The sequence below is a fragment of the Oncorhynchus kisutch genome, linkage group LG1, assembly GCF_002021735.2.
Source record: "Oncorhynchus kisutch isolate 150728-3 linkage group LG1, Okis_V2, whole genome shotgun sequence".
NCBI classification, from domain to species: domain Eukaryota; kingdom Metazoa; phylum Chordata; class Actinopteri; order Salmoniformes; family Salmonidae; genus Oncorhynchus; species Oncorhynchus kisutch.
The window spans coordinates 13,004,284-13,020,543 of record NC_034174.2 but is presented as its reverse complement, the minus strand read 5'-3'; the positions used below and the strand labels follow the sequence as shown (position 1 = coordinate 13,020,543).

Below are 16,260 nucleotides of genomic sequence, written 5' to 3'. Positions count from 1 at the left end.
AGGCTAGGAGGGGATCTGGAGAAAGGGAGAGGGGGGTAGGAGGGGATCTGGAGAGAGGGGGAGAAGGGGGTAGGAGGGGAACTGGGGTGAAGGATAGAGGGGGGTACGAGAAATCTGGGGAGAGGGGGAGAGAGGAGGGTAGGAAGGGATCTGGAGAGATGGAGAGAGGGGCAGAGCGTGGGGGTAGAGGGAAATGATGACAACAACAGGAAGTCATTTTGGCTGGTGCTCATAATCTCTACTTCCTTTGATTAGTGCTCCCCTTATGGGTTAGTGGTCAGTGCCTGTCTAAGAATATCTTTTGGCTTCAGCATGCTATAAATATAATATACATACCTTATGGACAAATAATCACTATCTTCACTTTACAGAGAGGGATATGAGCATAATATGAAAGGTAACAATAGCAGAAATTACATTTCTGGCCTGAAATATTACAGCAAGCCATATAGCTATCTCTATCTAATCTCTTGTGGACATAATTACACAAGATTTTTGTCCTTGGTTAACCAAGATTAATATCTACCAAATGTTTTTGCTCAGACCAATTGAAAAGTGATATTTACAGTAATACCATTCCACAAGATTAATCAAGAAAAACAGTGTTCATCAAAGTTTAATCACACACCAGGTTGGTAATCTATATTATCTGAACAGTATATGGAAATGAACATGTTGGCACCATCTCATGGTAATATTTTACTACCAGAACTGGGTGATAACATCAGAACTGTATGGACAAGTCTCGGTCACACTTTGTCACACAGTGAGGATGAGACACTGACCTGTAGATACTGGCACCACCTGGTGGCATTATACAAAGTTTCCAAAGAGCTCACAAAAAGCATGGCGGAAAAGAACAGCATGTCCAGCACCAGACAGGGGAAACTCCAACCACATGTACAACATGTCCAGCACCAGACAGGGGAAACTCCAACCACATGTACAGCATGTCCAGCACCAGACAGGGGAAACTCCAACCACATGTACAACATGTGCAGCACCAGACAGGGGAAACTCCAACCACATGTACAACATGTACAGCACCAGACAGGGGAAAGTCCAACCACATGTACAACATGTCCAGCACCAGACAGGGGAAACTCCAACCACATGTACAACATGTCCAGCACCAGACAGGGGAAACTCCAACCACATGTACAGCAGGTCCAGCACCAGACAGGGGAAACTCCAACCACATGTACAACATGTGCAGCACCAGACAGGGGAAAGTCCAACCACATGTACAACATGTCCAGCACCAGACAGGGGAAACTCCAACCACATGTACAGCATGTCCAGCACCAGACAGGGGAAACTCCAACCACATGTACAACATGTGCAGCACCAGACAGGGGAAACTCCAACCCCATGTACAACATGTCCAGCACCAGACAGGGGAAAGTCCAACCACATGTACAACATGTCCAGCACCAGACAGGGGAAACTCCAACCACATGTACAACATGTCCAGCACCAGACAGGGGAAACTCCAACCACATGTACAGCAGGTCCAGCACCAGACAGGGGAAACTCCAACCACATGTACAACATGTGCAGCACCAGACAGGGGAAAGTCCAACCACATGTACAACATGTCCAGCACCAGACAGGGGAAACTCCAACCACATGTACAGCAGGTCCAGCACAGTGCTATACTGTTCTTAGTGCCATAGGCTAAGCCAACACCATAAATAACATTTGGGGAGAGGGTGTGCGAAGGTGTTTTGTTACAGATCACATTACGGTCAAGGTTTCATTCCATTCTCTTTTAGACAGAGGCAAGCTTTCAGTTGCTCAAATAAATTAACTTAAACCATGAGCAGAATAATTATATTTTAACAGCTTTCTTGTAAATCGAGGTTTAAATCATTGTTAGGCTATAATTAACTATAACCAATAAGAGGGCAGAAGCAGAGGTAAATAAATAAAGCATACACTTTTTTTATTACAAAAGTGCATCAATGACATCTGTGATGCAATTTGCAGGTTTGAAAATGTCACATCTATAACATGACAGAAATAAAATGAGGCTCCATTAATAATCCCAGCTACTGAATGTAGGCTAGGTCAATAATATGGACAGTTAAGAAAATGTATTTACATAAATCAAAACCAAATAATCAAACACATTTTGATTTACAACTTTTTAGTAAGGACATTTTACAACTGAAACATTATCAAATAAGTTCATAATCAAGCTGGTAAGTGTTAAGAATTCTGCGGCTTTGCCAACAAATTGGAAAGTAGCTTTTGTCACTCATCTTAAAAACGGATGTTATTGCTCTGAAATTCATATTTAAACAGAGAACTGAAAACTTCAGACTGCTTACTTAGGTACAGACAACTGTTAACAGTTGGCACTGACAGAGTCTTTATTTTTATCTGAAGTATTCCTGTTGAACTTTAAAGACCCTGTATGAGGGCGTGGGTCTTGAGGAGTGGGTCCTCGATAGGCACTCGTCTTTATCTTTAGAAGTATATCTTTAATATTTCCATAAGACCTCACCATTTTGGTCAAATTTAATAGAATTTCTGGCAATGCAGTAAAGTATGATTAATTAAAAAGGAAATGGCCCACACTCACTCACCATTAAAGACATACTGTATCATTATGTTATTCAAGCAACTATTCAAAATGTCACATTTCAGGCCTTCATCAAAAAAATGATACAGAGGGAATGGACATGTACATATAGGCCCCTACGTCGTAATTTTGTCAGGCTATTAATAGTTGCTTAAATAAAATAATGTTTTTAATGGTGAGTTAGCGTTGCGCCTTATCAATTTTTTGTTAATGCACCACGCCTCATGTTGGTTGAGTGGCCTCCACTTCTGTCAATACAGTAATGTTTCAATTGTCAAAATGTCTGCTCTAGCCATACCAGAGTCAGCAATGTGTGCCTGAACCTTTTCCTCCTCCTACCATTGCTCCTCAGGAGACCAGTCCTCTGGGAAGTCATTGTCATCATCAATCTCCTCTTCCTCATCCTTTGGCTCCTCCTCCTCCAGTTGCTCTTCTGTGACACCATCTTCCAATGACTCCACTACAACTAGCTGTTCTTCTGGCTCCTCTGTCACTTCCTTTTCCACTGACTCCTCCTGCTCCATTTCCTCCTCTTCAGCTTCCTGTTCCACTGCCTCCTCAGTAACGCCCTCCTCTTCAGCTTCCTGTTCCACTGCCTCCTCAGTAAAGTCCTCCTCTACCTCCTCCTCAGCAGGTTCTTCCTCTGTTACCTCATGCTCCCGTTCTGCCATTTCCGAGGCCTCTGCCGCCTCAGAGTCTACTTCCTCTTGGCTGAGTGGACCACCATTCACCAGCTAGAACACAGAGAACAATCCGTACTGTACATTCAAGAGGGCACTCGAGCATGGATCATCGTGTATGGTGTCTGAAAGAGTTACACACTTACAATGCTCCTCTCGAATATTAGTTTTATATTAGTTTAACATTTTCAACCCTTTGTCGATAAAAGGATTTGCTTTTCTCTGCTCACGCTAGTTTGGTGTTTACAGATCAGAGCGATCTATTAAGTCAACCTGAAGTTATACAATACTTGACTAATTTAGTGTCAGAAAGCAGATATAATTACTTTTGTAAGAGCACTGTGTGTAAGTCTACACTATAAGCCTCAAAACCATGATATGTTCTTTCATAAAAAAATGTAGAAGATGAGGAATACTTTATTGTTCATTTTCCTTGCAGTCTACGGATATAGAAATATAATAATTAGGTGTGGTGGAAGTGGGGGCTACCTGGCTGGCCTCCAGCTGCCTCTTGAGATGGGGGTGCATGCTTTGGGAGCTGATGTGCTGCTCATCCAGGGTCCTGGTCACTAACTGCAGCTGCTGCTCCAGAGTCTGGGCCTTCTTGGCCTGCCATTCCTCCAGCAACTCCCTGAAACACAGACAGATAGAGACTCAATGAGCCATAGAATATTAGAACCAACATTTGAACTGGTATATTTTATCTAAGCATGTGACCTGACCAAGCAAAACCATGCGTCTGTCAGGACAAGCTCCTGCCTATAGTCAAGACAAATAAATTACAGCCATCAAGTAACTTTCACTATTCAGATACAGTGGGGCAAAAAAGTATTTAGTCAGCCACCAATTGTGCAAGTTCTCCCACTTAAAAAGATGAGAGAGGCCTATAATTTTCATCATAGGTACACTTCAAGTATGACAGACAAAATGAGTAGAAAAAAAATCCAGAAAATCACATTGTAGGATTGTTAATGAATTTATTTGCAAATTATGGTGGAAAATAAATATTTGGTCCATAGTTTATCTCAATACTTTGTTATATACCCTTTGTTGGCAATGACAGAGGTCAAACGTTTTCTGTAAGTCTTCACAAGGTTTTCACACACTGTTGCTGATATTTTGGCCCATTCCTCCATGCAGATCTCCTCTAGAGCAGTGATGTTTTGGGGCTGTTGCTGGGCAACACGGACTTTCAACTCCCTCCAAAGATTTTCTATGGGGTTGAGATATGGAGACTGGCTAGGCCACTCCAGGACCTTGAAATGCTTCTTACGAAGCCACTCCTTCATTGCCCGGGCAGTGTGTTTGGGATCATTGTCATGCTGAAAGACCCAGCCACGTTTCATCTTCAATGCCCTTACTGATGGAAGGAGGTTTTCACTCAAAATCTCACAATACATGTCCCCATTCATTCTTTCCTTTACACGGATCAGTCATCCTGGTCCCTTTGCAGAAAAACAGCCCCAAAGCATGATGTTTCCACCCCCATGCTTCACAGTAGGTATGGTGTTCTTTGGATGCAACTCAGCATTCTTTGTCCTCCAAACACGACGAGTTGAGTTTTTACCAAAAAGTTATATTTTGGTTTCATCTGATCATATGACATTCTCCCAATCTTCTTCTGGATCATCCAAATGCTCTCTAGCAAACTTCAGACGGGCCTGGACATGTACTGGCTTAAGCAGGGGGACACTTCTGGCACTGCAGGATTTGAGTCCCTGGCGGCGTAGTGTGTTACTGATGGTAGGCTTTGTTACTTTGGTCCCAGCTCTCTGCAGTTCATTCACTAGGTCCCCCCGTGTGGTTCTGGGATTTTTGCTCACCGTTCTTGTGATCATTTTGACCCCACGGGGTGAGATCTTGCGTGGAGCCCCAGATCGAGGGAGATTATCAGTGGTCTTGTATGTCTTCCATTTCCTAATAATTGCTCCCACAGTTGATTTCTTCAAACCAAGCTGCTTACCTATTGCAGATTCAGTCTTCCCAGCCTGGTGCAGGTCTACAATTTTGTTTCTGGTGTCCTTTGACAGCTCTTTGGTCTTGGCCATAGTGGAGTTTGGAGTGTGACTGTTTGAGGTTGTGGACAGGTGTCTTTTATACTGATAACAAGTTCAAACAGGTGCCATTAATACAGGTAACGAGTGGAGGACAGAGGAGCCTCTTAAAGAAGAAGTTACAGGTCTGTGAGAGCCAGAAATCTTGCTTGTTTGTAGGTGACCAAATACTTATTTTCCACCATAATTTAGAAATAAATTCATTAAAAATCCTACAATGTGATTTTCTGGATTTTTTAAATTTCTTATTTTGTCTGTCATAGTTTAAGTGTACCTATGATGATAAATTACAGGCCTCTCTCATCTTTTTAAGTGGGAGAACTTGCACAATTGGTGTCAGACTAAATACCTTTTTGCCCCACTGTAGCTAGTGAGTGAGTTCATGCATGAAGTTAATCATAAGATTCACAAAACCCAAGCTTACTTGATTTCACCCACTTCCTGGTGGTTGTTATGAAGCACTACCCTGTCAAGACTCAGAAACTCTCTCAGTTCCCTCTGCTCAGTGACCTGTCCCTCCAGCTGTGACGTCAAGCCGTCCACCGTAGACACCTGCTCGTCCAGACTGGATTTGACGTTGTCCACTGTGCTGGTCATCCTCACCAAGGTCACTGCTAGCGCAGAGTTGGAGCTCGAAACGGCCGCCACGCTCTCCTTGACCGACTCTAAGTCATCGCTCTTGTTCTTCATCATGGCCTGCAGGGCTGCGGAGGAGATGGCTACCTGCTGGAACTCAGCCAGCCTGGTGTTCATCTCGTTGTGGAGTGCCCACAACTGGGATTTGAGGTCGATGTTCTTCAACTGCTCTGACATTGCCAGGGTAACCTCCGCCTTCTGCTGGGCCTGTTTCTGAGCTGCCTCCAAAGCCAGTATCCTCTCCTCGATCAGACCTCCTGAACTCATCTGGGCTTGGTTAAAAAACAGATATCAGTTAAAGCTTGTGTTCCAAAGAAACAGCAGATTTTGAGAAATCATTTGATACCTCTAGAATTTGTTTATAAGTGCTTGAATTTCTTCAAATTTGGAAAGTCTCTCATAAGATGGGTAAAAGTCATGTACAACAATCCTAAATAATAATAAATAAGGGTTACTTCTCTGAGAACTTTGAATTGTCAAGAGGTGTAAAACAGGGTTGCCCTCTGTCACCATACCTATTTGCTACTGGCATTGAATTGTTAGATCTAATGATAACATTAAGGGGTTAAAAATGAAGGGAAGAGACAAAAGTATCAATTCAACGGAAATGGTCCTCCACCAAATTGGAAGTCTTCCGACTAGCTTGGAAAGACAGTACTGTGCAATATTCAAGAGCCCTCACTGCTACTTGATCATCCTATCTTTACAACCTAATTGAGGAGAATAAGAACAATCCAAAAAAGTATACTGTCGCAAAGCTAAACAAAAAGCATCATTCAACAAGAGAGGTTGGCTTTCACTTCTGCAGTGATGAATTCATTAACTTCCTCGATGAACAGATCATGATCATTAGAAAGAAAATTATGAACTCCTCTTTCAATCTGCATATTTCTCCAAAGCTCAGTTGTCCTGTATCTCTTGACACATTCATGAAAACAGTCATGGCCTCTAAACCCTCAAGCTGCATACTGGACCATATTCCAACTAAACTACTGAAAGAGCTACTTCCTGTGCTTTGCCCTCTTATGTTGAACATAATAAATGGCTCCCTATCCACCAGATGTGTACCAAACTCACTAAAAGTGGCAGTAATAAAGCCTCTCTTGAAAAAGCCAAAACTTGACCTGGAAAATTAAAAAAACGATCAGTCTATAGTTTTGTGAATGTTATGATTAACTTCATGCATGAACTCACTCACTAGCTATATGAATATCTCCCATTCCTCAAAAAAATATAAAACCCACTGCCTTCCTGAAGACAAATAATGTATCAAATTTACAATTGATTTATTTTAATTGATGTATGCCGATGAGTCAAGTTCTAGAGTCCTCAATCTTCAACTTTGAAAGGCCTCATTGAGGACATGGATAATTTCTCCAGTTTCTCTGGACTAAAACCCAATTAGTGTACTATATTACAGATTGGCTGTCTATACAATACAAACTTTAAATTGCACGTGGTCTCCCAATTAAATGGGCGGATGGTGAAGTCGATATGCTTGGGGTACATATCCAAGAAAAGTTGAGCGATCTTACAACTGTTAACTTTGATTGAAAACTTTGCAAAACAGATACAGTAGAATTTTGAAACCGTGAAGAGGGAAACACCTATTTAAGGGAAGATAACACTAATTCATTCTGTAGTGAATTCGCAGTTTACATATTTATTCATGGCTCTGACCCAGGAGAATCCTTTTTGAAAAAATGTGAGAAAAAAACATTGTACTTTATTTGGAATGGCGAACCAGAGAAACGAGCATATTTCTAAAATGAACATGAGCTTGGAGGGTTAACTGTAAACTGTAAAATATTAAGGCATTAAACCTCTCTCTTAAAGCCTACATTGTACTGAAATTGTACTTAAATCCAAATTGGTTTTCTAGCTTTGCTTTATTGCAGATGAAAACCTTACATTTTCGGTGGCTTGACAATGGATCCCTGTTTAAAGTATCAACCTTTTTAAATGGTCACACAGAGTTGGCTACAATTTCAACTTCAAAATCAGTTTCACTTAAACTTTCTGGCGCAGGCGTTCCATTAGCAACCCACCTCGACAACATCCAGTGAAATTGCAGAGCGTGAAATTCAAATGATAGAAAGATAAATATTTAACATTCATGAAAATACAAGTGTCAAACATCAAAATAAAGCTTAGCTTCTTGTTAATCCAGCCGCTGTGTCAGATTTCAAAAAGGATTCACGGCAAAAGCACACCATGCGATAATCTGAGGACAGCGCCCGCATACAAAAGCATGTAAAACATTTTTCAAACAGGCAGGTGCGCCGCGAAAGTCAGACATAGCGATATAATAAATGCCTTACATTTGAAGATCTTCTGTTGACACTCCAAAAGGTCCCAACTACACAAATGGTCACAAATGGTCCTTTTGTTTGATAAATTCCTTCTTTATAACCCCAAAAACTCAGTTTAGCTGGCGCGCTTCATTCAATAATCCACCGGTTTCCCTCCTTCAAAATGCATACGAAATGAATCCCAAACGTTACCAATAAACTTCTCCAAACAAGTCAAACAACGTTTATAATCAAACCTCATGTACCATAATACGCAAATAAACGATCAAATTTAAGACGGAGAATCGTTATTGTCTTTACCGGAGATAAACAACAAAGAACCCGCTCTTATCCACACGTATGCAAACACTACAGCCAAAATGGGAGCCACTTAGAAAAACTACAAATTTTAGCAATTTTTTTCCAAAAACAAGCCTGAAACTCTTTCTAAAGACTGTTGACATCTAGTGGAAGCCGTAGGAACTGCAATCTGGGAGGAGTTTGACTCATAATAAACATGACAGCCATTGGAAACAGTAGTAAGCTGAATTATTATTATTTTTGGATGGTTTGTCCTTGGGGTTTCGCCTGTCATATCAGTACTGTTATATTCACAGACATTAGTTTAACAGTTCTAGAAACATTAGAGTGTTTCTTATCCAAATCTATCAATTATATGCATATTCTAGCTTCTGGGCCTGAGTAACAGACAGTTTACTTTGGACACACTTTTCATCTGGACGTCAAAATACTGCCCCCTACCCAAAGAATTAAAGTCAAAAGGTTTGACAGCAATACCACATAAAATCAAGTCAGTTGGGAACAGGTTTTTAATGTCCCAATACCTTGGCATTGGGTCTATGAACTGACATGTAAAACAACAATTGACACATCAATCAGTTTGTTACAATTTAAGCTATTATATAAAACACTTGCTACAAAAAAGAATGCTCAATATATGGGGCATTGAACAGTCAGCCTTGTGCAGATTCTGCCATGAGGAAACAGAATCAATAGATCATATGTTCTGCTACTGTCCATCAGTGGCTCACGTTTGGATTCAGGTCGAGGTATGATTGTTAATGTTAGGTCAATATCGGTAGAAAAGTTACAATTAGGGAGGTTCAGTACCCCCTTAAAACCTCATAGTAAAATGGAGGGATGTATTGCAAAAATAAAAAGCTAAATAGAATTATACTAGGAAATATGGGTTCATCTGTGGACAGCGGAGGATTGGAGTTAAGGTCAGAATGAATGGTGGATTGGGCGCTGATGGTGAAAATCCAGCACTTGAAGAAAGAGGCAATGTACAGTATAATGACTTAACTACAGGTAAGGTAGATGTAAGCAAAATAGCTGGAAGTATCAGTAAAAGTATTGTTGTCTGTTCATTTACTAAAATAGACTAAATAAGAATATTTAAAAAGCCCCAAAAGCTTTTGTTGCAGTTATATTATTATATCGGTATAGTTACACTGCAATTATGAGGAAAACAAGTTGTGGTATTGAGTAGTTGTAATGGTAATATTTAAGCTGAATCAGATTAATTCAGTTTAGAGTGATTAACACAATGTTTAGCATATTTATATTGTTTACCTTTCTGTAATACACATGATTTCCAGTGTTCTGTTTGGGAGAGTTGAGGATTGATGGTCACAAGACTCGATGTTTTATGTTAGAGATGAAATATTTATCAAATATCTGTAGATAGTGATTTGACGCCGGTCTGGAGGCGTAAGGACCGACAAATGCTTGTGTGATTCTGTAGCAGCTTACAAAGCCCCTGCATTTTGTTTTGACTTCCTAACAAGCCTTTCTGGCTGGTGTTTCCAGAGCAGTCGTCTGCTGATTTAGGATGTAAAGGCCTTCTCAGAGACGGCTAGTTAGACATTTCTCTGCTTCTGTGCTGGAGTTGTCTCCTTGTTACAACTTGTAAAAAAAACAAATAGATTTTGATTGACTTTATCGGCAACTGCTCATCCCTGTTATTCACATAGAAATTCTGATTCCAGTAATACACAAGGAATAGGAAAATATTCTCCACATCCGTGCTGGACCAACAACAAACACCAAGAACTAAGAAAGAGAACCTGCAATACTGTATTGCGGTTCTGGTTACAGTGAAGAGAAATATATGCTGTTTTGTGCAGGCTTTCTGATTATGTTCATAAGCAAAGACTTTCCTCACCCACGTGTAATATCTGTTACCTACAAGGACATTCAGTCATACAGCTGTTTCTGGTTAGCCTGACAACTCATACTAAATATTCCGCTGCTCTGTCTTTCGCCACATACTTTGGTCTGAGACTGCCATCATTTAAGTTGTTTGTGCTGACGAGTGGCACGAGGGGTGTTGTACAAAACAACTCTAACCAATCACGGAGTCTCTAACCAATCACAGCATCCAAGCCAATGACGGATTTTCAAACTTCCGCTTTACGCTTTACCCACGTGTTTTCTGGCTCTGGCCCAACCTATTGGCTTCTGGATCAATCAGACAGCCCCGAATGTGTTAGCATTCGGTAAAGGGTCAGGGATGTACTCAGATCCATTGCGGAGAAGAAACTAATGTCCATGGACGTGACGTAGCTTTTGGTCAGAGCAAGGAGTCTGGGTAGCCAGGCAAGCTGCTGGCATACAAGGCTGTGAAAATAGCTTGGTAGTGTTAAAGGGTAGAGGGAGGTCCTGACTGATCTTTAAACAGCTGCTGCTGTTTGTTTCCGTTGCTTAACAAATGTAATTTCCATTCATTTCAACATGTGTGGTTGGGAAACATGAGCATGAACTTGCAGACTGGTAGCATACTATATATAGATAGCTATCCTATCCTGTATGCATGTGTACAGTATAGGCCAGGGGTCCCCAATTACATTCAGCCATGGGCCAATTTTTCATTGAGCAGATGGTCAGAGGGCCGGAACAAAGTTATAATCAATTTGTACATCACAAATTGATCACAATAATCCCAAACAGATATAGTATTTGATATAGTATTTGACAAAAACAGAATTATTTCAACCCTTGTTTACATATGCCTCTAAATTATGAGTGGAAATACTTAGATAGATTTCTGAAATTAAAATGACTTTGAGCTGATTTCATAGTGACTTAATATTATTTTATGCCCATAAACAAAACTTATGTGCTCAGAAAACTTGGAGTGCCAAATAGCCACCTACTGTGGAACCCTGTTATAGAACCTACTGTAGAACTATATGCTGTAGCGATGGGCATTCCAAGTGTTTTCGGTGAGCCAACTCATTTGGCTCAGTTCCCGAAAAGATCTATAACCATGAATAATTGCACATCTCCAATGTGAAGAGGAAAGGGTAGGCTACCATTATGTCAGATCGTGAAATGAGCATACATGTTTACCTGGCTCAGATTGACGTGCTATCCCCACTAATTATTGTTTCTGAAGCGAGGATTCACCCTCTTTAGATAATTATTTTGTAACATATCTGCAGAAAAACGTTGTTCTGAGCTCATAAAGCAGTCGTAACAGTATGCAAAACAGGGAGCCAAATGAACATCTCTTTCACCGATGCGATTCGGTTCCCGACATTCACCAAAAAGATCAATTCAAAAAGAGCTGTAGACATCCTATGCACATGGCACATGCTGGTATTCAATCATGATCAGAACATCAACATAAACTGATGATGACAAAATGTAAATATATCAACATTTTCATATTTTATACAGAACAAAAATATAAACAACACGCAACAATTTCAAAGATTTTACTGAGTTAAGGAAATCAGTCACATGAAATAAATTTGTTCGGCACTAACCTATGGATTTCCCATGGCTGTGAATACAGATATGCATCTGTGGGTCACAGATAACATTACAATAAAATAGGTCTCACAATGGGACTCAGGATCTCGTCACGGTATCTCTGTGCATTCAAACTGCCATCGATAAAATGCAATTGTGTTCATTGTCCGTAGCTTATGTCTGCCCGTACCATAACTCCACCGGCACCATGGGGCATTCTGTTCACAACCTTGACATCAGCAAACCACTCTCCCACACAATGCCATATTCGTGGTCTGCGGATTTGAGGCCGGTTGAACGTACTGACAAATTCTAATAAAAGATGAAGGAGGCGGATTATGGTAGAGAAATTAACATTAAATGATCTGGCAAAAGCTCTGGTGGACATTCCTGCAGTTAGCATGCCAATTGCACGCTCCCTCAAAACTTGAGACATCTGTGGCATTGTATCTTGTTACAAAATTACCCATTTTAGATTGCCATTTTATTGTCCCCAGCACAAGGTGTACCTGTGTAATGATCAGGCTGTTTAATCAGCTTCTTGATATGCCACACGTGTCAGATGGGTGGATTACCTTGGCAATGGAGAAATGTTCACTAACAGGGAAAAATAAGCTTTTACTTTTATATTTCCATTTCCTTTCTCCGTCAATGCTTTAATAACAACTCCAAAGCCCTTCTCATTCTCAGCCGGGCTCATTTGATTTACATTATTGCAAAGATCAACGACATAGCCTACTCATGGTCATATGACAATTTCAGAATCAGATCAGTTCATTACCTGTGCGTCTCTCAGCCCCATCTGCTGCTGAAACTTGGTGATTCTTATTTGCATGGCCCTAAACGTTTCTGATAGCTGATCAATGGATTGTTGCTGTTGCAGGCAAAACCAGCCCGCGGATGCCCCTCCAATCGCGACCATAAGGAACAACATGCATGGCAGCGCAACTTGATTTACTCTTCTTCGTGACTCGGACACTGGGTGGGATTCTATTAAGAAAGAGTTGTCCTCGCGCCCTGGCTTGAAGTTGGCGGCAGTCTTTGATTTGCGCTTAGTCATTTTGGATACCTTGTTCCCTGGAGAGAGACTCACGTACACAGGAGACGTGAGACAGGGAGAATGATGGCACTCGTCTTGCTCGAGATAAAGTGGTGCTTCGATTTATTAGGGTATGCTACTGTGCTCTCTCTACTCTGCAACACCCCGTTCATTCATTGGACATTTACTGAAGTCAGGCAAGTGTTCTAATGTTAGTATCAGAAGCGTGACACCCCCTCGTTCCTCGTTGTGGTCGGGAGTTGCTCTAGTAGCCTAGAGCTCAATGTGTTTTGCAATCGAATGTAACTTGCATACAATGTTTAAAGGCTACGGTCACGTGTTATACGCCTCTTTATTGAAGTTTGATCTGAAATTATATGGACAATGTGCCTTTTAACCATTTTTCTATGACACCTCAGAAAACGAATGTAGTAGGCCTATGGTCATATATATATATTTTGACAGTTGAACATATTTAGGCCGTAGGAAAATGTATGTAAGAAATATACCAATAATTTTCTTGTACATGTGCACATACAGTAAATATATTTCGAAAAAATGTATATAGCCATGATTTTTTAGCAGGGCCACTGCTGTCAATCACAATTTAAAATGTTCCTTGAGCCCTGCCCCTCTCCAACCCAGATAGAGAAATTATCCGGGTACAGCTGTGGGCCACATACTTTGTATTTTTCTGGCCCAGTATATGCCTGGGTCATGCTCAAAACTGGCCTACATACTGCATCACTATAAGATTACACAGGTCAGGCCCAGCAGTGACCCACACACCGTAAAATTATTAATTCTAAAATATATTTTTAATTTTTTATTTTTTTATTTCACCATTATTTAACCAGGTAGGCTAGTTGAGAACAAGTTCTCATTTGCAACTGCGACCTGGCCAAGATAAAGCATAGCAATTCGACACACACAACAACACAGAGTTACACATGGAATAAACAAAACATAGTCAATAATACAGTAGAACAAAAGACAACAAAAAGTCTATATACAGTGAGTGCAATAAATAGGCCATGGCGGCGAAGTAATTACAATATAGCAATTAAACACTGGAATGGTAGATGTGCAGAAGATGAATGTGCAAGGACTCTTCTAGTATATGTTTGATGTTTATACATCGTACGTTGTATAGAAAATGTCCAAATCAAAGATAATGTTTTGGTAAAGATGAAATGTGAAGTTAGTTGTCTAAAATTGGATTTGAGTAACCTTGCCTTTCTAGACCTTGCCTCTTATCTTGGTATACCCAGAGAATTGCCCTAAAGGCAGTTACGCCCACTTCTGACCTGAGGGTATAAAACCTGTGAGTGAAGAATTAACATATCAGACTAAGTGACCCAAGCTGCAGCCGAGGTCTAAAAAGTCAACGAACCCAAAACGCAACAAGTGTGAAGACAAACACATCTTTTTCTACCCAAGCTACGGATGAGTAGCTGTGCCTAAGCGGGTGAATTCAAGTCGGACCACCTAGCCTCCACTCCCCATTGAATCATGGTATCTACACTGTTTCATTCCTACGCTGTGAGCTCTGAGCTACAGAGCTGTCTGTCCTCAGAAGAGCCCTTCCAGAGCAAGGGCGAGGGAACAGACTCCTAAGCCAAAAGGACACTGACACCGTGAGGACAATTGAGTTGCGCCGGAGAATTGAGCAGCCTGAACGTCATTGAGCAGTCTGAACGGTCTCCACGGAGACCTTCCACACGTAAGTACATCATTATATTCTGACCCATAAGAGCGGCAGTTTGGGGCAAGGCTAGGGTGAGAATAAGCATAGCTGACAAATTCACCCAAATGTATATTTATTTAACACGTGCCATAGTGTGTTGGCCCATTAATACAAAGTTCTAATCAATAGCCTAGAATGTGTTTTTGTGTATGTGTATCTTTTATCATCATTTTAGCTTTCTAGTAAATAAATACTCAACTAACATTGGTGTGGTACGAACTCATTGGTGAGACCCAGGTCCGTGCAGATTCCTGGATTATGCAACGTTCAGAACGAGACTGTAGAGGTAACTGATTAATTAGTGGCTGTTGTAAAATCAATATTCTGATATTCTTTGAGTTAATTTGGGAAATAGAACCTCAATAAAACTAATTTTCCCAATGTGCCCCAGGTTAATGAGTTATTATTATTTATTTTTTAAATTTTTCACCTTTATTTAACCAGGTAGGCTAGTTGAGAACAAGTTCTCATTTGCAACTGCGACCTGGCCAAGATAAAGCATAGCAGTGTGAGCATACAACAAAGAGTTACACATGGAGTAAACAATTAACAAGTCAATAACACAGTAGAAAACAAAGGGGGGGTCTATATACAATGTGTGCAAAAGTTAATAATTGCTTGATTCAGTTAATCACGCAATTAGAAACCTTTAATCATTCGATGAGCAACAGTCGTCACATTAACTAATACAACATCACGACACCGTGTTTACAGATTTAGGGTTGTACCTGGTAGGTTCCACGATAATTTGGATGAGATTGAGGGCATCTAGCTTAGAACGTAGGACGGCCGGGGTGTTAAGCATATCACAGTTTAGGTCACCTAGCGGTACAATCTCTGAAGTTAAATGGGGGGCAATTAATTCACATGGTGTCCAGGGCACAACTTGGAGCTGAGGGGGGTCTATAACAAGCGGCAACAGTGAGGGACTAATTTCTGGAAAGGTGGATTTTTAAAAGTAGAACGTCGAACTGTTTGGGCACAGACCTGGATAGCATGACAGAACTCTTCAGGCTATCTCTGCAGTAGATTGCAACTCCACCACCTTTGGCAGTTCTATCTAGGCTGGAAAATGTTGTAGTTGGGGTTGGAAATTTCAGAATTTTAATAAGTAGTAAGACATGTATAAAAGCAACAGATACCATTTGTCACGCCCTGGTCTAAGTATTTTGTGTTTTTCTTCATGTATTGGGTCAGGCCAGAGTGTGGCATGGGGTTTTTGTATTGTGGTGTGTTTTGTCTTGGGGTTTTGGTGTGTATGTATTGGGATTGTAGCTAGTGGGGTTATCTAGCAAAGTCTATGGCTGTCTGGAGTGGTTATCAATCAGAGGCAGGTGTTTATCGTTGTCTCTGATTGGGAACCATATTTAGGCAGCCATATTCTTTGAGTTTGTCGTGGGTGATTGTCCTTAGTGTCCTTGTTCCTATCTTTGTTAGTTTTCACAA

The 16,260-nt window shown here is 40.8% G+C and overlaps 1 protein-coding gene across 2 annotated transcripts; it reads right to left on the bottom strand.

The window, feature by feature from the left end:
* Window positions 1-1,920: 1,920 nt before the first annotated feature.
* LOC109899255 (neurofilament medium polypeptide) lies at window positions 1,921-13,356 on the bottom strand. 2 transcript variants are annotated; one of them, XM_020494325.2, is made up of 4 exons: window positions 12,810-13,356; window positions 5,746-6,229; window positions 3,757-3,898; window positions 1,921-3,321 (listed from the first exon to the last, which is right to left on the bottom strand). In XM_020494325.2, exons 2-4 carry the CDS (start codon window positions 6,222-6,224, stop codon window positions 2,923-2,925), a joined length of 1,020 nt encoding a protein of 339 aa, XP_020349914.1. In that variant the 5' UTR covers window positions 6,225-6,229; window positions 12,810-13,356; the 3' UTR covers window positions 1,921-2,922. The 2 variants fall into 2 exon arrangements, with proteins under 2 accessions (XP_020349914.1, XP_020349905.1); XM_020494316.2 differs by having other exon boundaries at window positions 5,746-6,224; window positions 12,810-13,354.
* Window positions 13,357-16,260: the final 2,904 nt, after the last annotated feature.